At 43.0% G+C, this 24,648-nt stretch overlaps 1 protein-coding gene across 2 annotated transcripts in view; it reads right to left on the bottom strand.

Moving 5' to 3' along the window:
* SPTBN1 (spectrin beta, non-erythrocytic 1) overlaps positions 1-24,648 on the bottom strand; it is a 124,739-nt gene that overhangs the window by 45,824 nt on the left and 54,267 nt on the right. Inside the window, exons 1-2 of one of the 2 annotated variants that reach the window (XM_069954334.1) lie at positions 21,153-21,528; positions 2,554-2,705 (exon numbers count right to left, since the gene is read on the bottom strand). In XM_069954334.1, coding sequence (XP_069810435.1) covers positions 2,554-2,705; positions 21,153-21,261 — 261 coding nt within the window. In that variant the 5' untranslated portion in view covers positions 21,262-21,528. Of the gene's footprint in view, positions 1-2,553; positions 2,706-21,152; positions 21,529-24,648 lie in introns of those variants that run through there. The other variant, XM_069954333.1, reaches the window with a different exon arrangement.

Raw genomic sequence — 24,648 nt, 5'->3', positions numbered from 1 at the left:
CAAATGGAGTAACTGAGTCCTCTGTGTATGAACGATCATGTGTTTCTGGAGCTGCATATTATCTAGAAATACCAGGGCTATAATAGATGTTTGTTAGTATACAATGAACAATGCTCCTCTCATTCAGAGCTGGTTATGACCATCCCTATCAGAAATGATGGAATGAGGCTTCTTTATGAGATCTGCACACTAGAATTATCTTCAATTATGACCCAAAGTTTTACAATAAGCTGATCCTGCGGGCGCCGGAGTATTAGAAATTACCTGCAGCATGAAGCACTTGCTGTATGGCAGGGATAGGGAACCTGGGGCACTCTAAGGCCGCATTCACAAGAGCCGGCACATATCTGTACAGTTCCCCTGCTCACGGAATCTTGATGTTTGAGTCCGTTACAGGTCTTCCACATCCGTGGAACGTGTGAAGGCCTATAACACGGAGCGATAATTGTCCAGATTATTGCTCTGTGTAATAGAGAGAACGATCGGCCAATGAAATGATCATCAAATAAGCTTTTCTTCAGGTCCAGACAAACTCATCGAGCGAGCATCGCTATGTGATGATTATAGTATAAAATAATAGAGTATTAACTCACCTTACCACGTTCCCTGGTGTTCTTACAGACTGCTCAGCCAATCACAGGCCGAGTCAGGACCATTGACAGGCTGAGAAGCCTGTCAATGCAGAGACCGAAACAGAAGGCAGAGCTGCAGACTCCAGGGAAGGCCAGAGGAACGTGGTAAGGTAAGTAAATACTTTATTATTTTACACTAATGGCAAGGGCTGCACAGACATCACTAACTATGTCCGTGCAGCCCTAGCTGCCCAATAGTCGCCCGATGTAATTGCTCAGTAGACGAGCGCTAATCCAGCAGATTGGCGCTTGTTTACACTTTATAATCGTTCTTTGTAATAGGAACGTACTTAGTAAAAAAATAAAATAAAATTCCTTGACAGCCAAAGCTACTGCATCAGCAGTTTTCCAACAGCTGGAGGGACGCAGGTTCCCAATCCCTGCTACATGAAATAGCATAGAAGGCACAGTTTCATACAGACACATGTATTGTGTGTATTGAGTGTATTGTAAGAATGCATGTAACACAGTTTACACTGGGAGCGACATATCCACCGGACATATAACCTCTGATAGACAATGTAAGGCAAGAGTGAGGAGAGCCTGAGAGTTTGTCTGAGACATCTGATATTTAAAGCGTTACTGACACTTTACTTGTCAGGCAGACAGATCAAGTTTTGATTGGTCGGGTTCTGGGTGTTCAAACCCAACTAATCCCTATATAGAAAGCTGGCTGTGCGATATAATGGATTTAGACGCCTGCTAGGTCTATGGAACCTGACAGTCAGACTGGATGGATGATTGGAGAAGTAAAGGCAGTATTTCACAGCACGTTTTTCCAGGGTAGGAAAGCGCCGAGATCAGAGCTCGCTTCCCCCTCATTCCCCACTCGCCATTACTTGCACAGACAGCGAGCAGGGGCTGTCCGAACGATCCTTAGATTGTTCGGGCTTCCTGTAGAAGTCAGTAGTGGTCTGCCCACTGCTCTTGTTGCACAGAGCAACATGTAGCAGACCATCGGGATTTTTCTGCACGTTGAAAGACCACAATCAGCAGATTTGTAATCTGAATGATCAAATATCTGAATGACATTAAAAAGTTATTAAAATGACTGTACAGAGGTTTTCTGAAAATCTTGAAAACCCCTTTAACCAGCTGCATATGAACAGACTATTACCTAAACGGCAAGATGTAGGGACAGAAACAGATTATAAACAGAGATCAGGTCATAAAGAAAAGCCTGAGAATTCACCTCTTATCAAACCCATTCCTGGCTTTGGCTTCAAATCTTTGGCAGATAATCTGTCAGATAATCTTTCTGTGTAAATGGACCCTTACACAACCCAATTATTGGCATATCAATAATCACTTGACTAATTGTGTGACTCTTCATTACTGTAGGTGGCCGCCGACAAAGGACTCTTAAGGGCCTATTACACGGCCCGATCTAGAGAAGGAAGCGAGCGCCGACCTGGCAGATCAGTGTTCGCTTGCTCCTCATTCCATGCTCGTTGTCAGTGCTATTAAATGCGCCAACAGAGATCGGGTAAGAGAGTGTGTGTGTGTGTGTGTGTGTGTGGGGGGGGGGGGGGTGATGGGAGTGGGTGCCATGGGGAGCTGCGGAAGGGGTTCCCCAGACTATCTTTACATCTAAAGAATGTCCCGGAGGACTTTTATGGTATATTTTAGATAGCATGTTTCTAGATGACTGATAAAATAAGCCACAGCTTACCTATCACACATGAATGGAGGGAAGACAGCATCACCCTTATATTGAGCATTATCTATACAGCATAGAAAACCATAGTAAGATAGGTAGTGAGAAAGCGCCACACCTCTGAGTCCTGTGTGCTAAGGGAAGGAAATGAGGCCTCTCATAACCCCGTGTGAATAGAGAAATACAGTGTAGAAATGAGTTGCAGAAACCTGGCACTTACAGCCAGTCATTTTGGTCATTTTGTAATGTGAGGCCACTACTTACAAGTCTTTCTCCGGAGAGAACCTCCAGCAGTTTGATAAGCATCCGCCCATCTCGAAGGTCTGCGTACAGATCCGTAATCCTGCAGGAAACGCGGGCCAGGTGTGAATTGACCCATTTTGTGAAGGTTTTCTTTTGGACAGCCTCACGTTCATCTAGAAGACAAAGGATGGAAAATTATGGTCAATGGCTACTGAGGATATACACGTTATATACAGATTATATACTGAGTTAATATACATGTTATATACAGACTGGTACCTGCCTCAGATACACAGAATGAAAATATTCCGCTCATTGGCTTACTTTATCATATACTGTATGTTAGAGAAATAATAATAGTTCAACCTCTACCTTATGCTATAAATTCTGAAATGTAGATCTGGCGCATTTGTATTCTTTCACACATATGTTTAGTTAGCTTTATGTATTAGTAAAACCAAAATTCCTGTTCAAGGAAACCATCATCAAACTGCTGTTCACAGATCTAGTTATAGGAACAACCTAATGTTTCAGGAAACCATCATGAAACTGCTGTTCACAGATCTAGTTATAGGAACAACCTAATGTTCCAGGAAACCATCATCAAACTGCTGTTCACAGATCTAGTTATAGGAACAACCTAATGTTCCAGGAAACCAACATCAAACTGCTGTTCACAGATCCTGTGAATTGACCAGGTGGGACATAAAAGCACTGTATGAAAAGTCCTATGAATTCGGGCTGCCATGTTAGTTGTCACAAAAGTGAAAAGAAATGACAAGCAAAGCAATATTTATGTGCATCAGAACACATGGAAACCCAGGAACACTGGTGTAAAATGTTAGTAAAAGCGAACACAACCCCTTTCTACAGTACATAGGTTATTATGTATAGTTTAATCTGGATATGTCAAAAAGGGGAATGTCCAGTTCTTAAGCTTGTGCTATGTGAAGTGTATATAGGGTTAATATATAGAAGAGAAGGAAAATAATATATATATATATATTTATTATTTTCCTTCTCTTCTATATATTAACCCTATATACACTTCACATAGCACAAGCTTAAGAACTGGACATTCCCCTTTTTGACATATCCAGATTAAACTATACATAATAACCTATGTACTGTAGAAAGGGGTTGTGTTTGTTATTTTTATTATATATTCTACACTGAACTCCCCATTGTGTTAATCTGGATATGAATATAATCCAATGTGTTCCCATTTCTCTGTTCACTATATAAATCATATACTGCACATATACACACACACTAGACATCTAAGATCTTACAGCTCATCAAGAAAAGTTACTGCTCGGCTTCCTTCAACTAACGTGCTAACATGAAGGAACAGAGTTCTTCCCGATGAACTATAGCACAGTAACTCCATTGTGTTTGCAGAGCAAGAAAACAAATGGTATATAGCAAAGGAAATTCCTTCACTTCCTCCTCAGCTCTTGCTCCGAGGGGGAAAAGGACGTGCTTCTTCCAGGGGTGAGGTATTTGATGTGGAGGAAGGTAGAATGTCAAACATTCCCATTCTTCCCTAAATAACACAATGATAACCTCGGATTCCTGCTCAGTTACTAACATTGTACATGGTATACACTAGTATACTATTCACGCTACCTTGCAGGGCATCTAGTTTTTGTAAAATGACTACTGAAACCTAGGAGACTGGCGACTCTACTGTAAAAACAATACAATTTAATTTATGGGCTGGGAGACGGCCTTTTCTGGCTACACCGCCATAACAGTACACTGCAATACAAGACTTTTGTTCAGATATCTTTTTTTCTTCAGAGAAAAATGATGGGGGGTATACACCAACATGGCTGTACCTATAAGTTTCATCGGGACTGCTGCCCAACTTTACCGTACTACCAACTGAAGATAGCCTGCCTAAAACTTTTACTCAGTAATAAAAAAAAAAATGTAAAAAAAAAAATTATATATATATATATATATATATATATATATATATATATATATATATTAGTTATTATTTATTTTATATTTTTTCTCCAGAATTCTGATTTTGTTTTCTTGAACATAACATCTCCCCAGAGGTAAGAATGTAAATGCACATGCAAAGAGGAGCAGGAAAACGGAAGACGACGACATGTAACGGTTGGGTAGAAACAGCAGCAGTTGACGGTTATCTTGCATTAACATGAGGAAGGAAGCTGCTGCCAGCAAGAAAGGCAATAAAGTCATTTAACTTCTCCGCCAAGGTCTGTTTTACCATTACTGATGTTCAGAATGCATAAGACCTATGAGCAGGGCAGCCGCCAAGATCTAGATATAGTATAACCAGACTAGTAATAACTAACAAGAGGATCATGTGCCTCAGCTTTATGCTTATTAGCTTTATGAAGTGGGAAATACACAAAAAGGTTGAGAAGTATTCTTTCCTGGTCCCCAGATACACGACTCCATCACTGATGACTTTGGCCTTGTATACAGTCTGAAACCAGAGTGGAATTGGATTTCAACTACTTAGGTTGAGTTCACACGAAGTAGAACTAGCGTAATTCTCCACAGCGGAAACCAGCCAGCCTTCGTGTCACACTGGCAGTCTATGGGAAGCTCGCCGCCTCCTCTCTCTGGACACGTCCATTCTTCCAGGCAGAGAGAGAAGGTGTGTTCTACATTAGGAGGAGCTGAGTACACTGACAGGTCTCTATGGGAAAAAGATTCAACATAACTTGTAATGCACTAATTAAAATCTCTGTTCTTTCTATAATTAGGAGCCCAGGGGGTGGTGTCACTCTATGAAAGCTCCACCCACTAGACTCCTATAAATGGAAAGATAAGAGATAAGTTATACATAATGTTTTCCGACAAAGATATATAGATCAATCTGCGCAGGAGGAACAGAAGACACTGACAACTGTTCTAGTGATCAGTGGTGGTCTCGGCAGAGGGGCTTCAGAAATCACTTATCCTTTGTTGGTAAAGGTCCATTGTGGAACACCTGTAAATGAATGACCCCCATAAATCTCAGTGGTGCCTCTCCTGACATCTGCTTCCATTTGGGCCACAACCTAAAAAGTGAATACCCAACATCAGTAACTGCACAATACTAAAAAACTACAGTGTGCCACCATCACATATCCATACTGACGAGTCAGTAGTCTGTGGTCACAGGTGTACAGTATAGAAGCAGCTGCCCTGTATACCACTGAGGCCCCAGGCTGGGGCAGGAAGCCGAACCAACGGCGTATTAACCACTCCCCTCCACATTTGCCACCTAGAAAAGCTGTTAGTACAGCCGGCAACTTTCTTCTTCTCTCTGACAGAGTATTAGGGCCTAGCTATACGCCACGCAGAGCGTAGAGATCACACTGCTTCACGATCAACAAAAAGACTGATTTTACCCTAGTCTAAACAACTCAGTAAAAAAAAAAAATTGTAGAAAAAGAATAATAGTCACTGAGTAATAATCTTTTAATACATGCATGGATATCCTGACATCTTATGTATGTGACCATGTGAAATACACAAGGGATTAGGAACACTTGATGGTGACCCCCATGTTAGGGCACCTAAGCAGCATTGATACCACCAGGTTTGTGCACTCTCTAAGGATTTTGTACACGTTGCGTGTCACGGGTGATTGTAAAGCACATGACCTCCGGGTCTAGTCACCATCGAAGCACTCAGGTTTTTGCAGATCAGAAATATGCTGATCACCATGGAAACTGTGTGAACAGCAAAAAAAACAGCAACCACATGGCCAACATCTGCTGTCACAGTGTCTACACATCACATACAGCAAGTGCAGCACCTTCCTTCACAGTGTGCGAGGAAATGATGGGAATGTCAGATACCATCACATAGGTGGAGCCACGTACGGTATAAGCCCCACTGTCTGTATTACTAAACATGAAGCAATTTCCTGTGCTGCACACGCTGCCTACATCACTGTTCACCAACCTGCACCTAACATTTTACATGTAATCTGATCTCTCAGCAGGAGAGGCCGAGCTGATTGATTTCTATATGTTTGTGGGAAAAGATTCTGTATAACTTGTCATATATTAACTGAAATCTCTTATCCTTCCATTCATAGTCTAGTGGGTGGGGCTTTTATTGAGTGACACCACCCCCTGGACTCCTAATTACAGAAAATTATATTGAACCACAACGTTTTCAAGCTGTAGTCTTCAGTTGTTGGCATGCTGGGAGTTGTAGTTTTGCAACAGATAGATATAGTATACATATTTATATATTACACACAATGGGGGAGATGTATCAAACATGGTGTAAAGTGAAACTGGCCCAGTTGCCCCTAGCAACCAGATTCCCCCTTTCATTCCTCACAGACCCTTTGAAAAATGAAAGGTGGAATCTGATTGGTTGCTAGGGGCAACTGAGCCAGTTTCACTTTACACCATGCTTTTAGAGCAGAGTGGTGGTCAATGACCTAGACAATGAGCTGTTAACAATAGGAGGGATGAAGCAGTATATCAGGAGGAAAAGTCAAATTTGCTAAATAAATGTGTTTGCAAACTTGATGAGATTAATTTAAAGTTGAGATTAGAAAACTGTTTTAAAGGGGTACTCCAGTGAAATGTGAGAAAGTTATATGAATATGTAATTTACGTCTATAAAAATAAAAACTCCAGTCTTCCAGTACTTATCAGCTGCTGTAAGTCCGGCAGGAAGTGGTGTACTTTTCCAGTCTAACATAGCGCTCTCTGCTGCCACCTCTGTCCATGTGAGGAATTGTCCAGAGCAGTAGCAAATCCCTATATAAAACCTCTACTGCTTTGGAAAGTTCCTGTCACGGACAGAGGTGGCTGCAGAAAGCACTGTGTCAGACTGGAAAGAATACACCACTTCCTGCAGGTCATACAGCAGCTAATAAGTACTGAAAGACTTGAGATTTAAAAAAAATAAATAAAAGTAAGTTACAAATCTGTCACTGTCAGCATTTGATTTGAAAGAAAACATTTTTTGCTGGAGTACCCCTTTAAGTGTAAAAGTGTTGAACTCTATTGCACTCTATTGTACCATACAAACATATCATGAAGTCTTTCATCATTGTTAAAAAAACAAAAACGGTCACCACTTCTAGGGAAGATGACACCACATAAGTATCCGAATACCTTACATACAGTGAACTAGGCTGAGGAAGTGAACGTGGGGTGACCTGCAGCAGCTGTGAGGAACATTTCCTGCAGGTCTTGGCAGCTGCCACAAACCAGAAATTGGGAGCTTATTTATAAAAGGCGGCAGAAATAAATCATGAGCCAAAAATTGGCCGAGGAAGAGGAAGGATGGGCCGGAGGAAAACACGTATCTGCGCACAATTCTCCTTCCAGGCAGTGTAGGGATAGGAGCGGGGGAGTGTGATTGGGCTGACAATCTAGCGATCACCCAGGAAGCACGCCCCCCCCCCCACCCGCAGCTCCCTGCACCACGACCTCCCCCCCCCCCCCAGCTGCCCGCAACACGACCTAAAGCCCCCCCCCCTTATCCGCTCTCTGCTGACACACGTAATAGCGGCGACATCGCTCGTTTGCTCCTCAACATCGCCTCATATAATAGGTGTTTAATACATATCTGCCGGCTGTTTATCTCTGTACCCCGATAAACAATTTGGGCTACAATCACACTGGCACTTAAAGGGGTTTTCCAGTGATACAAAACACGGCACCACTCTTGTCTCTAGTTCAGGTGTGGTTTGCAATTAAGCTCCATTCATTTCAATGGAACATAGTTACGAAACCTGCACCGAAACTGGAGACAAGAGTGGTGCTGTTTTTGGAAGAAAGTGACCATGTTTTTTTTAGTGTTGGATAACCCCCTTAAAACAAACGCATCACCAATTTTTTTTATTTTTTTTTTCACTGCTCAAAGCCAGATACTGACACAAGTTTTTTTTTTCTTCAAATCTGCTCATAATTTCGGATTGCAAATTATCTTTACTTTGTTTATGGCATATTATTATTACGGGGGGAACCATCTTGCCTGAGGGTTTTTTTTTTTTAGCAGCATTCAGATACATGCTTGACATGTATCCTATGGACATGGAGAGATGCAATAGACTGGAGTGGACCCTACTGACTTGTATGGGGGGAGTTTCTCTACATGTTAACAGATCTAGTTGGATGGAAAGGAGCCAACGTTAATGATTATTTCTGCCAGGATCCCTTCTTTTACAAGAATAGAGAATACTCGGGTGAGTTCATACCTTTACCTTGCCATTCCAGAAAATTCTCAGTATAAATATACAGCAGAAGGAAAATGACATGTGCAATGTATTACACCCACGTACAAGCTATGGCAGATAACAGAACACTGCATAAGCCAGAGAGGAGATTCACCCTGTAAATCAATGGTATAAAGATAGCTGCAGATAAAGAACACCCCTGCCCTCTCTGCGTTGTACACCTCATCCATATCGGAGGGTGGTAATTCGGAGCTAAATACTACTGATCATTCTGTCTATAATTCTGTATCATTGTCAGCATTTTACCTATATTACAGACATAAGTTCTGATCTGTAATATTGGTCTGAACTACTGATCAGTATATTAGGACATGTTCACATTTGAGATTCCCATTGCAGATTGAAGCAAAAATCTGGAATGCAGCGCTACTTCCCCCAGTAAGATGCCAAATACAAAATGATGGAGACACGACAGACCCAGCTATATTTGGTCACTTAACCAATCCCTCACCACCATCATTTTTGTCCTTCTTTTAGACCCTATTCACACATGTCCTTGTGCGGATTGTGATTGCGGCTGCGGCACAGATAACCAATAGAAGTCTATGGGATCCAGATTTTTTACAAACGTCACGAATGTCACATCTCTGACGTCCGCAAAAAAAACCCCACGGATGCAAACTAGTACTATTCCCATTTTACGGAAGCGGATGCAATTATAAATGCAAATACGGATGATTTTCCACGGATCACAGAGAAAAAAAAATAGCGGGAGGTTTTGTTGCCCAGAAAAATCACTGAACGTGAGAATGAGGCCTAACTGAGAAGAAACAGAATGAAAATGACTAATGAAGGTGTATAAGAAATATGGCAACCTAACAACATGGCAATGCAGGAGTATGGCGACCTAACAATGTGGCAATGTAAGACTATGGCAGCTTAGCACTTGACAAGGAGAACATTGGTTCTGTATCTGGAATCTAATCTATCAAAAAAGCCTAAATGAGAGGGCTCTCCATGCATCCTGGGGAAAAATTTTTTTTTTAAAAAGTACACATACAACCATCTCTAACATACACAGCAGCACTGTACACACAATACATCCACTTAAATTACTAATTCAAATTTGAGGTATCCATTGGTGGTGTATGTATTTGCAACAAGAACAAAAACGACAAAAACAGAACAAACAGTATGGGATTTATATTGCTTTCAATGGCCAATGACCAAAAAGTTTACGCAAACCTAGAAACTTCCAAGGAAGCGCTAGTCGTGGCTCCTATACTGTATTGGATGACACAGGCATGACATAAGCATTTCTTCCCTCTAGCTATTCGGTAACATACTGTATAAGTAAGAGATCTGGAACAAGTCCTTATACCGAGCACGCTCCAGCTGGACAGCGGCATGTGGGCCGGGGAGTCCCATTAAAATGGGGTGTTTTATAGCTTAGTACATGTTCTATGAGTCATAAATATAAATCACTGACTGAATAACTGGACAGATGCTAATCCGCACTGAATGTAAAACCTCTATACTGTGCTGCGTACAGATCCATCATCCTTCACTGCAAACCTTCCATTACATCACAGTACCCGGTCCTGACCAACACCACCGCAGCTGGACAAACCCCCATAATAACAAGCAGCAAACTTTTCACTGCTATGGTATAATAAATTTACTCATGGCTTTAATAGCCATAATACTTGCTTGTAGATAAATCTCCATGTAAAATACCCCCTTAAGTAATGTCCACTATGACAGTACTAAAAGAATTACCGTGAAAAATAGGCAACTCGACTTTAAACGTAATATTTTTACAGCTCCAAAGATGTCACAAGTACAACATACAACCATTTCTCAGCCCTTAATGTGAATGCCGGCCAGTGAGACCCAGCCCAGCTCACAGAGTACTGCAGTGACTGGCGGCCAAAGGTCACTGGATGAAAGTTATTGTCGTTTGCTTCCGGTGTTCGCTCACAATGTCACTTGCGCTCACAAAAATGAATAACCTCTGAGTAAATGAACAATATCAACATCGTAAAAAATTACGCATTGCCCCACAGTAGTTCCCCCTGAACATAGCCGATAATAATGGCTCCTATTCTGCCACTTTATGAGGTTCTCAAGGGCTGTTTCTGCAGGTATGAAGCACATGGTCTTCCTATTACTATGTGAGGAAGTGATACCAACAGAAGGAGAGGTGGATAAAGGGTTATTCCCCCAGGTTATGCCATAAAGGTCTAGCAGATGTTTTCACACATACTTCAAGATTAAGGGCCACTGGAGGTATCTGAACTGGCAATTTTACTCTTCATTTCCAGTGGTTTCATCCAGGCTGAAGGTGGTTGGGTGGCCTCCATCTTGAGATAGTCACAGGTCCTAGGAGTGGGACCCACATCCATCAGACATTAATGGCATATCCCACGCATATACCACACATATACCACAAAATGTCCAAATGGGAATAACCCCTTCAAAATTTAATGCCACTCAAGTCAGTCTTGAACTGAAGTTCTTTAAGCCGAGTAGAGGACATTATGCAGCGTCCACTTTAAAGTAATCGTTGCACACCCAGGGGTTTATTATGTCCAAATGCTGTTGCCTTCTGCTAGACCTTTAGGGCCCTATATTAGGGGTACATTATTTTGTCACAACTTGGACCTACCGGAGGATTCTTCAATCCTCTGGTGAGCTCGGACAATTCTGGTCGAGGTCAATCAATAGTAGTCAAACTTCCAATAAAGCTCTTGAGGTCTACTGCATGGAAAGTCTTTGGGGGAGATTTATCAAAGGGTGTAAAGTTTAAAACTGCCCACAGCAACCAATAACAGCTCAGCTTTCCTTTCAGCACTGCTTAAAGCTGAGCTGTTATTGGTTGTTGTGGGCAGTTTGCACCAGTCTAAATTTTACACCCTTTGATAAATCTCCCCCTTTATGTTATAATCTAGATGAGAGGACCTGGTCATCTGAACTACAAAGGACAGACAAAGATCGGCACATGTAAAAAGACCTTAACAAACAGAACAGATTAATAGAGTAAGGGGCCTATTCCACGGAGCGATAATCGGCCGAATCGTGGAATAGACCCCTTACTCTATTAATCTGTTCTGTTTGTTAAGGTCTTTTTACATGTGCAGATCGCTCCGTGGAATAGAGAGAACAATCAGGCGATAATCGTATCATCAGCTGATCATTTATTTAGGTTCAAACCTAAAATCATCGGTGGCCACCCACGCATCGCTACGTAAAATAGCGGTGCGCTGCAGGCGACCGACATTTTAAAAAACATCATAGATTACCAATCCAGGCTGCAGGTCTTCTCCAGGGCTCCTTCTCCCAATCCCGCGCGCTGCAGCAGCTTCGGAGCGGCCTGTCTGAGCTGACCAGGACTGCCACGGCCAGTGTTTGGCTGAACGGTCTGTCAGTTCAGACAGGCCGCTCCGAAGCTGCTGCTGCGCGCAGGAGAAGACCTGCAGCATGCATAGGTAAAGTATGGTGTTTAAATAAGGGCTGCAAAAACATCAGTAGCGATGTCCCTGCAGCCCTCACTAAACGATTATTGGGCCGTGGAAAAGGCCCAGTAAAGGAGCGCCGATCTAGCAGATCAGCGCTCGTTTACATTGTTGATCGGGCCCCCATCAGCCCGCGGAATAGGACCCGAAATGCCTCAGAGCCATAACTGTGTATATGGTTACCCACATAGATATCAGCTGTAGGCTAAGTACTCACACAGTATCTTAGTCAACATTTTTAGCCAAGAGTAGAGTCAACACAACCAAAAATTAACCAAAATACTGTGTGTAAACCGAGCCTTGTGGGAATCAGGCCTGGTTTACACCATTGTAATTGAGCTCTGAAAGTAGTAAAAGGATTTGCTGTGGATTATCCATCCGAATTTGGGGGGTGGGGGAACTTGCACCAAATTGTGCCGATTTTCCACTGCAAGTTGACAACTAGTGACTGCAAAGGAACCAAATGTCACGAGCATAAGGAAGATTGTTTCTTACATACGAAGCAACACTACAATGGCTAAACTTGTGCTTGTCTAGTGATCTGCAGGAATGTATGATCGACAATTTCCAGGGAACTTTGAAGCCTGGGGAAGAAACTTAAGCTGTGATGTTCCACTTTCACTGTAATTTTTCATCATTACAAGAACAGAGCGGCATTGAGCGGAGCTGTGAGAACTGCCATGTGATAGTTGCAGAGGGTCTGGGGTATAGACAACAGTCTCTGTGTGCCACCAGACACCCGAACAAAACAACGCCAAGCCCACAACATCATGGTCATCACAACCCCCACTGTCCTGCTGGGCTTTATCTACCTGGCCGATACAAAGAAAAATGAAGGTAGCACTGGCAAAATACAAGAGACAAATCACAATGACATAGTGAGGCAATGTATGTACTGTAGAAGAAAGCAGGAGTGGGACTGATGGTATATGTAGTACAAGCAAGTCACCGAAACAGCAAGATTATCAGCAACATGGAATAGTTCAAGGCACCCCCATCTGAACTTTTTGCCTTACAGAGAAAAGGGACACACCCTGCCAATACACGGCATGTTCATTTGTCTTCTGGAAACCCCCTGACCTTGCATTTTCGGAGCATAACGCAATATAGTTACTTAACTTGAAGATGCCCTGTACTCAATGTATCCGGAGACGCCTCTGGAGACCATGTAAAATAATCTATTCCTATTATTCCCAGCTGCTGTAGACTGTACAGGTATAAGATCCCAAGGATGAAGATCGCGGCTGCCCTGTCACTCCATATGCTCATCTCGCTCTTGTTAGATTACATGCTGGGGGTTTTTACACATGTCCGTAAGGAGACCAGAAAAAAAAAGGTTAATAGGATAATTCCTTTAAAAATTGGATAACACATTGCAAGTGTAGATGTGAATCACTGGATCAATGCGAATTCCCACATTGTGGATGAAGCCCTGTACCCATGCTGTGGCCAATGGCACTCACTTTTGTTAGTAAGTCTTACACGTGCCGATCTTTGGTCGTCCGTGGCCGTAAACAGAGCTGATCAGCAAGATTAGAACTCTTTTGCAACACCTTTACAAGGCACAATCAGTCGCACGGCTGGGGCTGCATCAACCACGTGGCTATTATTTACACAGGAAGATGTGTGGTCAACACCAATACTGTTTTAGCACCACGCAAAAGATGCGATCAGACGATGAGCAGGTGTTTTCCCACATAGCAGATGGCTGTAACTTCTAGGGTCCTTTTACATGGGCCAACTACGGCCCAATCATTTTACTAAACGAGCGCCGATCTGCTAGACAGCCAGATAATTGGGCAGCCGCCAGGATCGGGAAGCTGTGGAGCACAGGAAAGAAGATCGGGAGCTGGGAGAGGTAAGGTATCAGGTGTTTGGGCAATCATCAGCCACGCATCGCTATTACACGTAGCGATGCGTGGTCAGCGCCCAGCGATTTTAGGTCTAAACATAAACCAATGATCAGCTGATGATCGTTTCTTCGGCTGATCGTTGTTTCTACTACACAGAGCGGTAATCGGCCCGATTCGGACGATTTTTGCTCCGTGTAATAGGGCCCTTACACGGGCTGATTATCAGCCAAATGATCGATTCTAGAAATGCTTGTCGACAATGATCAGCCTGTGTAAAAAGGCCTTTAGTCACCAGATGGGTCATGACGGACAATGAGATAAGTATCAGCCAGTGAATACATCTACTTTGGAGCCTTATAGGACAGGTTTCCCATCAGGCCCTGTACCAAGTCTTCCCGACCTCTAGAAAGTACTTCACATACCCCCAAAAAAGGTCCTCTATGTTAAAACGGATTTCATAAGATATGGAGGCTTGGTGTAACTGCCCCCATAGATCATATTTATGGAGGGAAGACGACATAAGGAATCCTGCGCTGACAGGCTCGCCAGATCATACGCCTACTCTTGTACATCTGATTTACTGGCTGGAATAATATCAGTCACACTCTGGCGTGGAGTTCAAGCCGTCCGGTTGCAACATACAAAATAATTAACATCTCACTCACAATAAAAAGGAAATCTATTGTTTTCTTAGCTGAATAGTGACCTATATCTCCAGAGGCTTCTGATGCATCGCTCCCGAATGGCCATACAAGCAGTCACACAGAGTTCATCTAAAGTGGACCTGTCATCTCTGCCGAGACGCTCGATCAGACGGCAAACTAATATTTGCACAGACATAAACGCTAGCTTACCATCCAAGAGATCTCGATATCACCTCATTCTAGATTCCATATACTCCTATAAAAGAACCATCAGAGGCCACTTGCCTATAGAGATGGGGCCATTAAGGTAAGATAGGGTTGGCTGGCGGTAAATATTTTTGGCAAGTGAGAGATTCATAGCAAGTATCTGCAATAGTGCGTGCAATAGACTGTAAGCGTAATTGACTTTCAATCTTCTGTGTCATGCCAGGCCCCATATGCGTCTCCAGACACAGGTCTCCAGTGGGTTTCTATAATGTGTTGAAAGCAAAAAAGAAATATAAAAAAAAAAAAAAACGTAAAACGTAGCCTTGAGGCATGGATACTGTGCATTCATAATCGGACTAGCATCTGATCTATTGTTCGCTGCTTGGTAAAGGCAGACAAAACTGGAAAGCATCAATTTAGCAATTAAATGTCGGAGCTGGAAATTACAGCAAAGAATAAAAGCAACATCCGATACCCAAACACTACAAATTGTCGATTTGTGGAGGAAGTAGCCGGGACTGTGGTACAATGACAGTGCTGGGCACACCCCGAGCCCCCAATTATATGATAAAGACTACAAAGCAAATCATAGAAAAACAGCCAAAAACTAAAATCATAACAGGCTTCGAGTATTGCAGACAAATCGCTCAGAGCGTCCATAAGACTTCAGTGTACTACAAAAAAATCAATGCAATGATTTTTGAGTTGCAATGGACAAATGAAAGTGTGCATTCACGCCATCACCTTCGCATGGCCTGAAACAGGACCACCTAGACGCGTAGTTCAGGCAGCATGAAAGTGATGGCAGGTTCCCTCTAAACTGAAGTGGGTATGCCATGGTGATGACATGGTTACAGCGCTGACAACAATGACAAGAGGTATGCAGAAGAACAAACCCATATGTACCCGCTTAGTGTGCAGGGTCCCAGTAACCACAACATGAAATGGGACTGACAAGCTCTATAAGTAAATGCACATTGTCTCTGCGGTCCGAGGGAATAAATATTTCAACATTATCACGTTACATATTATGTGACAGGCCCTAAAATTCACATGATTTGTAATGTGAAAAACATCACAAAAATGTCACCGAAGACTAATCAGAATGAAACACAATAGGGGAGACTTATGGAGAATGGTGGTTCATATACCAGACTAAGCTTGTTAAAGTACAAATGTTAAGGGTGCGATCACACTTACCGGATCCGCAGCAGATTTCATTTAAATAACTGAACACAGCATCAAATCTGCACCATCAAATCAGCTGCAGATCTGCTGCGGATCCTGTAGGTGTGAAAGCACCCTAAAAACGGATGCCTGTTATTAAGGGGGAAATTTATCAAACTGGTGTAAAGTAGAATTGTCTTAGTTGCCCCTAGCAACCAATCAGATTTCACTTGTCATCTCGCACAGATTCTTTGAAAAATGGAGGGTGGAATCTGATTGGTTGCCAATTCCACTTTAAACTAGTTTCATAAATCTCCCCCTAAATGTTTTATCTGTGTTAAAGGACAATTCCTTCTTTATAGAAGCAGCCCTATAGTGTCTCCGTCCACTGAGACACCCAGGTACCAGCCATAATATGTGGGGAAATCTGGAAGTAACCTTTGTTTTCTGCAGCGCCACTACAAGGAAAATAAAACATTACACAGATTCAAATAAATGTGTCTTCATAATGCAGGACAGGATAGGTCCTCCAGAATGAGAGACACTTTGTAGGTTCTTAAATGGGCACAGTCATTAAAAAAAACAAAAAAAAAAAACTTGAGATCAAAAGTTTTTAAAATCGATCAGTGCCTGAGTACTCAGACTGCGACCGGTCAGAAGAACTAGTCGTGAAAACGGTGCGACCTCTATGCCCCACCCCCATCACCACCATGATCTTGGCAATAGAGACTTGAGTCTTCAATCAGAAAGTGTGGTGATCACACAAGTGCACCACCACTCTATTCATTTTCTATAGCATCTACAGGGGATAGCCCCACATTCTTATCAGCCATCCTGTGGATAGGAGATAAGCTGTTATGGCGGGACAACCATAAGGGGATAAATATCAGTCTATAGAGGTATCGACTGCTGGGAATTTCCCCCCCCCCCTCCCAACAATCTTGAAAATAAGTACTGGAGTATCCAATCAGAGCAGAGTGGTGGCACACATGCTCCCTGCCACTCCACTCGGACCCTTCCTACAATCCAGTTGTTTTTCCCCATCCAGTTGAACCATTAGGGTCTATTGGAGCAAAAAATAAAAAATAAAATGCTGCATGGGGGGGGGGGGGGGGGGTGCCGCGTCTAAAAGGCAATACACTTTAAAGTGATACTGTCACCCCGTTTTATCAATTTAACATCTTTAAACATTTGTGAAGGGTTAATTTTGTAATTTACATACTTTATTTTATATAGTGTGTCATGTTATTACTTGAGGCAAAAAGTGAACTTATTAGGTCCTAACTGCGCCACCTGGGCGGGGCTTGTCCTTCCAAGTACCACTTGGCTCCGCCCACTTCACAGTTGTGGACTCCGTCCCCATCGTGACGTCATATCTTATCAGTGGTGATGCACAGGCGCAGTCAAAGCGGAGCTGCCGCACTGTGCCTGCGCATCACCACCGCATTGATTCGCCACCTTTGCGGTCGTACTCCCAGACGCCGTAATAGGCTATCAGGAGAGGAACATCAGTGCCCCACTGTGCCAGGGCCGCACAATATCATGGGCTGTGCGAGCACAAGGCACAGGCTTCCTGCAACAGCCCACCGTCACTGACCAAGCGCACCTGTGCCAGCAATGATGAGGAGGCGGGCGCAGTATGCAGGGAGCGACTTGAAACGGCGGCAAGATTTGACATCACGATGGGGGCGGAGTCCACAATTGTGAAGTGGGCGGAGCTATGTGGCGCTTGGGAGGACAAGCCCCGCCCAGGTGGCGCAGTTAGGACCTAATAAAAGTTAACTTTTTACCTCATGTATAACCATGACACACTATATAAAATAAAGTATGGAAATTACAAAATTAACCCTTCACAAATGTTTAAAGATGTTAAATTGATAAAACGGGGTGACAGTATCACTTTAAGTAGTATATTTTATTATTCACTACAGGCCAATGCTGCCCAATCCTTGGTTCTACAGCTGTTGCAAAACTACAACCCCCAACAGGGGCAACACTGCCACACCATGTAACATCTGGATGCAACGGTAAAAAGGTAAAAAAATCAAATCAGAAACAGAGCAAAAAAAAAAAAAAAAGCAGCAAAACGCTGTGTGTGGTTCCAGCCTAAACAATATTTCCAAAGCCCCGAATGTAATTGAAAATGATGGATGTGTAGAAAGCGTGCCAACCACGGAATACTTGGGGCCTATACACGCACACGTTGTTTCTTTAACCACATGCCCTCCCCATATATTACACAACACTGTTACTTCATGATGGAACAGCCGCATAGGTTTGTAATTGGTTCCCTATTGCTGGGTGCAGCGGTGTCAGAGCTGACTTATGTTACGGTTGACATGTAGCATAGCATGACTAAAACATCTGCATTGTGAAGTGGAAATGTGATGCCGTCCATATGCAGGGAATGTATTCCCAAGGCAAGTCCGGCACACTCAGAATTCCACTACACCCTAGATGCATTAGGAAAGCGGCGTACAATCCTCTGCACCGGTGTCAGACCTTGGGCTTGCCGGGGTAATTTAAAGTGTTTCCTGTATGTAGACCCCACCCTTGACAAGATCAGTCACTGCCTTTTCTCTACCCCCCTAAATGCTGAGAATAAGCAGTCTTTTGTTAAAGGGACCCGCCTCTCATAACCCCCCTGCTTTTTATTAGGCTTTCCTTTAAGCCCATTGCTGGAATGAGATGTATGAGGATACATTGATGATTTATGTGGCAGGGTTTGGGCAGCAGCCCCGGCTATAAAAACGTACAGATCCGAGCAGATTTATTCCGAATTGTGAAAAGCAGCTTGTATGCCTTGTACCACCTGCTCAGCCCACAACTCCATCCCCGGCGAGGCGGGCAAAGCACCATCAGCAGCTCAGTCCAATCCAATCTACTTCCTGCAAGTCACTAGTCCACACCACACAATGCTGAATCTCACCACCGCAAACACACAAAGCAATATGGCAACCAAAACATATCATAGTATCTCCTGCCTGTCACTGACATAATGGGAAGCTACAGAGCTGTAGAAGATCTAAGATCAGCCATATATATACGAATAGGGATGCAAAGTTGTGATCATGGAGGAAGGACTTCTTTTCTGTCCTATACAGCCAGCATCTATTCAGTCTGAAATGGCTGATAACAGGGGACAATAGCTTCAACTACAAAAAGGAGTTGTGTCACAAAAAAACAAAAGTAACAATGTAAAAAAACATGAACAATAAAAGTGTAAACGACCGAAATCAAACAGAATACAGCCGGCACTATGAGAGTGGCGATACTGTGACACTTGTATACTGCTGGGTGGGTTGTTACAATTATTACATCTAGGAACATTACATAGTTATATAAAGATTCTGAACCCCAAGATGACTGCAGATTATCCAGTCTGGGAAAGATGGGGGGTGAACCCCTATTGGGAATGTAATGCCACAGACATATTCGTTGACACCCTAATTTCCCTGTAGCAGATGTAATTAAGGGAATGCGATGCAAGTACTATGTACGGTATTATACACTTTCAGCCACTTTCTGTATGTTTGTTAAAGAAAGTTAAACTCAAAGCAGAGCAAGACCAGTGAATGGCAGAGTATAGGGTAAAAGCTTAACCTACTCAATATTAGTCTGACACTGGAAAGGAGGGAAATCATACATATGTGCATGTGTGTATGTATGTGTATATATGTGCAAGTGTGTATGCGTATGCATGTGTATGTATGTACGTACGTGTATACAAGTGGGTTATACATGTATATATATGTGCGTGGGTGTATTTATGTGCATGTGTATATGTAAGTATATGTATGCATGTGTGTATGTATATATGTGCATGTGTGTATGTATATATTTGCATGTGTGTATATACACATGTGTGTGTGTATGTATGGTTGTGTATATATATATATATATATATATATATATATATATATATATGTGTGTGTGTGTGTACATATATAATATACACATGTGTATATATATATATATCTGTGTGTATCTATCTATCTATCTATCTATCTATCTGTAATATACATATTGTATATGCACAGGTTTTGTTTCCTCCTATTCCCTCAATCTTCACAATCTGTGTAGAAATCTTATCAAAGTACAAACTTCTTCACACTCCTAACAAGAGCAGAAAACCACATGGAATGTGTACGTCATGAAAACCCCTTATAATACGGCTTATCGATCCCTGGTAGGTAAACAGGACCTCTATACTGTACATATACACTCAGGGTAAACACAAGCCCACACTACTGGGTGTGTCAGAGACAAAGCTGGACGGGTGAAATAGCTCAGGGCGATGGGCTTCATTTATGAATAGTGGATGATATAAAGCGATATATAGGAGTAGTGTCCAGATACAGGCAGCACTGACATGTCCTGCCACATTGTGTGTGTACACAGCCCTAGGCATGCCGGCCTGACAGCTGACAGCTCTGGTTGGTCGGTGCTGTTCCTGCAATTTGATTTATTTGCATTTTGCAAAGTGAAGGAAATCTTAATTCGAGTATTGGCAAGAAACAGTGAGGAGCAGGAACGTCTCCATGGAGGGAATTTCTTCCTAAGTTCTTTCAGTCCCCAGCCATATGTGATGGTCCTTGCACTAGATCGGAAGTGCACCATGTCACTCCTCCACATTACATTTATTTCCAGTTAAATAATAGAGGACGCACACTATGAGAACTGTCATTAATGGCTGCCAGGACGCTGCCCGGGCATCTGTGCCTTGAAGCCACCATCAGTTGCTGAATCCCACACAAAAGACCACTCCTTCCCCACTATTGTTTCCCTATGTCCTGTCCATCCATTCCACAACATGGGGCGTGAACGCACTAGTGACAAGACATCAAGATCACAACCACAATCCATTGTATCCCCCAATGGTAGATAATGGCCAGGCAACGGCCGGGAAGTCTAATCCTGATTTCTCCAGCTATCGCATGTATGTGGTTACTATTACAGCCCTGCATTATTTACACTGTAGCCCAGCGTCAGCTTTCCAGCCAGATCTCATAGCAACCCTGCTAACAAGAAGCCACCACCGGCCCCAGCTTACCTTGTAACTGCTTAAATCTCCCCTCTAGCTGGTTGTAATTGTAGGGTACCTGGGCCGTATATCCCGGGGACAGTGGGCCCGAAAGGCTAGAGGTCCTTTGCAATTCCATTTGGGAACAAAACGCGTCGCTATCGGATGCATAAACCGCAGAATGGTCCCACCATAGATCCAAACAGCTCCAACGTGCTTGACACAAGAGGCTGAAGTGCTGGCTGCCAAGTCTGAGTCAATACAAGCACGGTACAAAATCCACAAGCACTGTGTGCACTAGACGGAGTCATGTAAGAGCCAGCTTCTCCATAGGGGTCTTCAGTGGTGATCCCCCAGCATGCTGGCTAGCACACACAGCAGCAGCGGTGGCAGCAGCACACCTCCTCAGACTTTGCTGGTGTGTAATTTAATCAGTAGCCACACTGTGTATTTAGTGGTGATGTCACTTGATTAGCATAAGACATTGTAAAGGAAGCGGAGGCTGTACCATAGCTGCTCAGGAGAGGGTAGGAGGCTGCCCCTAGGAGCTGCAAAATGCACAAATCCCAAACATGAGGACACATTTGTGGAATGAGGCTGCGGCTCTGCACTCCCTGCACACAGCCTGCAGCCCAGGAGGCTCGCCTGGCTTGTCTAGCGTGGCTGCACAAAGCGGCAGACAATGGTATGCTCCTGAACAAAGCTGCTGGAATTACAATCTTTTGTTTAAGAGCCTCATGTAACGGAAAAGTCTCAGATTACCATCAGATGGAAATGAGTGCCGCGTCCTCCTCGCCCCCCTTCGCTCCCATCAATAGCTGTCACCTATCTGTGTGTGTGGAGCAATTTATTAATGTCTGACAAAGCTTAAGAGGACAGCGTGACTGCGGCCATTGTAGTCAGGGATTCTCCCAGATTAGTGCTGCGTGCGCACAGGGCGTCTGAGAACGCGGGGGCCATCGCCGCCAAACGTATCTACTACATAATGGAATACCACAGGGCGAACGGCCGCAGGGTGAAATAAGGCAAATCTGGTCATACTCCTCATAGCACTAAGTCCACAGGTATAAAATACCATATGTTTGACTTATTTGTCAAATGTATATGCGCCGAAATATTAAATAAAAAAATATTGTTGTCTACACTTCACACGTGTATATCAACGGATTTTGTTTAAGTTTGTATACAAAGGGGTATATAAAGGGGGATATAAATATTCTCTCTTAATAAACTGGTGCCAGAGATTTGTAATTTACTTCTATTAAAAAAAAAAAAAAAAACTTCCAGTACTTACTGCTTTATGTCCTGCAGGAAGTGGTGTAGTCCTTCCAGTCTGGAGAGCTGAAGAGGTTTTCTATGGTGATTTGCTACTTTTCTGGATAGTTCCTGACATGGACAGAGGTGGCAGCAGAGAGCACTGTGTCAGACGAGAGAATACAGCACTTCCTGCAGGACATACAGCAGCTGATAAGTACTGGAAGACTTGAGATTTTTTTTTTAATAGAAGTAAATTACAAATCTCTGCCACCAGTTCATTTAAAAGATTTTTTTTTTGGAGAACTAGCCCTTTAAAGGGAACCAATCAGCCCAATTGGGCTTATTTGGTTCCCTGGGGCACAATACAAAGCTTCTGTGCAGCTTGCGGCACGTACCAGTCGTGGCTGCAGCAGAAGCTTTATAACGGAGAAAATGAAGTTTTAATCCTCCGGCGCGGAGCGAGCACATAGTCTTCTGGGTCGGCTCCCCGCCCACGTCTGGTCACCGCGCTACTAGGTGATGAGCGACAGGCAGAGAGGTCTGTTACTGGCCTCTCTGTCTGTCACCCATACCCCCCCCCCCCCCCCCAAAAAAAAGTCTCCTGATCAGATGATCATCCCAAGAAGACAGATCCTTCAGTACATGCCTCGAAGGGTGCAAGCAGTTTTTTTGGGGGGACTACCCATTATTTGGCCTCAATGTAATGCCCGTTCATACATACATACATACTGTATGTATTTCTATCTGAAAGACTTTCTTATACTTACATTTTTAGCACAACGTACAGAGTAAGTTACATAGCTTCACCCTCTATAAACAGTAGTTACTATAGCACCGTCACCACTCAACACCAGTCCTAGATAAGGAAGACAAAGCGAAACGGAGTCATTTTTCAGTCTGAATACAACCTTGGGCTTGGCAGTAAAGGAATTACATTTTATGTGGCTTAAGGAATTAGGAGGCAAACAAACACATACGATATGATGGAGTTATCTTTTAAGTGATACAGATTCTTTATATGTACCCAGGAATGACAAATGCAAACACTACCACCAGATTACATTATATACGTTACCTATGGAATAGTGGGCAACAGGGTCTTAAGAGGAGGAAATAATCAATGGGCGCCAAGTGAAATGTGACTGGCACTTCCATGGCACTCAAGGGCCCTATTCCACGGGCGATTATCATTTAAAAGATCGTTCGTAATTGAACGATAATAGTTTCGTGTAAGAGCAGACAATGGTTAAATGACCAACAAGAACGCTATTTTTATCGTCGATTGTTTGCAAATCGTTCGGTGTAATAAGAGGTCGTTCGCAATAGCAATAGGACGACTGCAAGAACGACCATAAGTAACGATCGTCGTGTAATTGGGTGAACGATTTCAGGTCGTTCACCATAGTGATCGTTTATCGTCAAAAAATCGCTTAGTGGAATAGGACCCTAAGGGACAACCTTGTGTACGTAAATGTAAAAGGCAGCAAACACAAGACTTCCCATGAGAGAGAACAGCTGCAGAAGATGCAGACCTCAGCCTATAGGATTTATCTCAGTATTACAACACATTGCTCTACGAAACTAATGGCCACATACAACACGAGCTCGCCGCCTATAAAGCCACTTGTACATAGTCCTTGAGTTGTTAAATGTTTTATAAGTTTATCTTGGTTTCTAGGGTGATGAACCCTGCAGCTATACTGATAGTCATATCAGTTGTCACCTAAACGTGACCCTATACATATGCCCTAGGAACTTCTTATTATAAGCTATTGGTTCTAGGGTCAATAATGCAAGTGTCCGTGAACACTTCTTTCCTCCCGTTTTTCCATGATCACGCACACACGTCACGCAGAGAAAGCAAGAAACGTCCACCATTATGGCATTGTGCCTTATTAAGGTAAATGTCAGACCATGTCAGGATCAGTGACGCACGTAAAGCGGATCACATTGAGATGGGGAAACTAGGACATATCAAAACATGCTGAAATAATCAAGTTACAAGGGGCCGAGGCTATGTAGCCTTGTGTATGAAGGAAATACTGCCTGTCATATCTGGGGAGGGATGGACTATTTTATGGATCATATTCATTTCCTCCGCAAAGACTCAAATCTGATCTAACAATCTTCATATGAGAGACGTGGATTGGACTGGACAAGGCGGCCTGAATTATATTAGTAGGGGGGGAAATGATATGGGAACACTTGGTTATAAACATGCCACATAACATTAAGCTGGAAAAGCAGCACTAATAAATATATATTTATA

The sequence above is a fragment of the Dendropsophus ebraccatus genome, chromosome 15 (assembly GCF_027789765.1).
Source record: "Dendropsophus ebraccatus isolate aDenEbr1 chromosome 15, aDenEbr1.pat, whole genome shotgun sequence".
NCBI lineage: Eukaryota > Metazoa > Chordata > Amphibia > Anura > Hylidae > Dendropsophus > Dendropsophus ebraccatus.
Note: the sequence above shows the minus strand (reverse complement) of the source record. Positions and strands in the feature narration are given on the sequence as shown.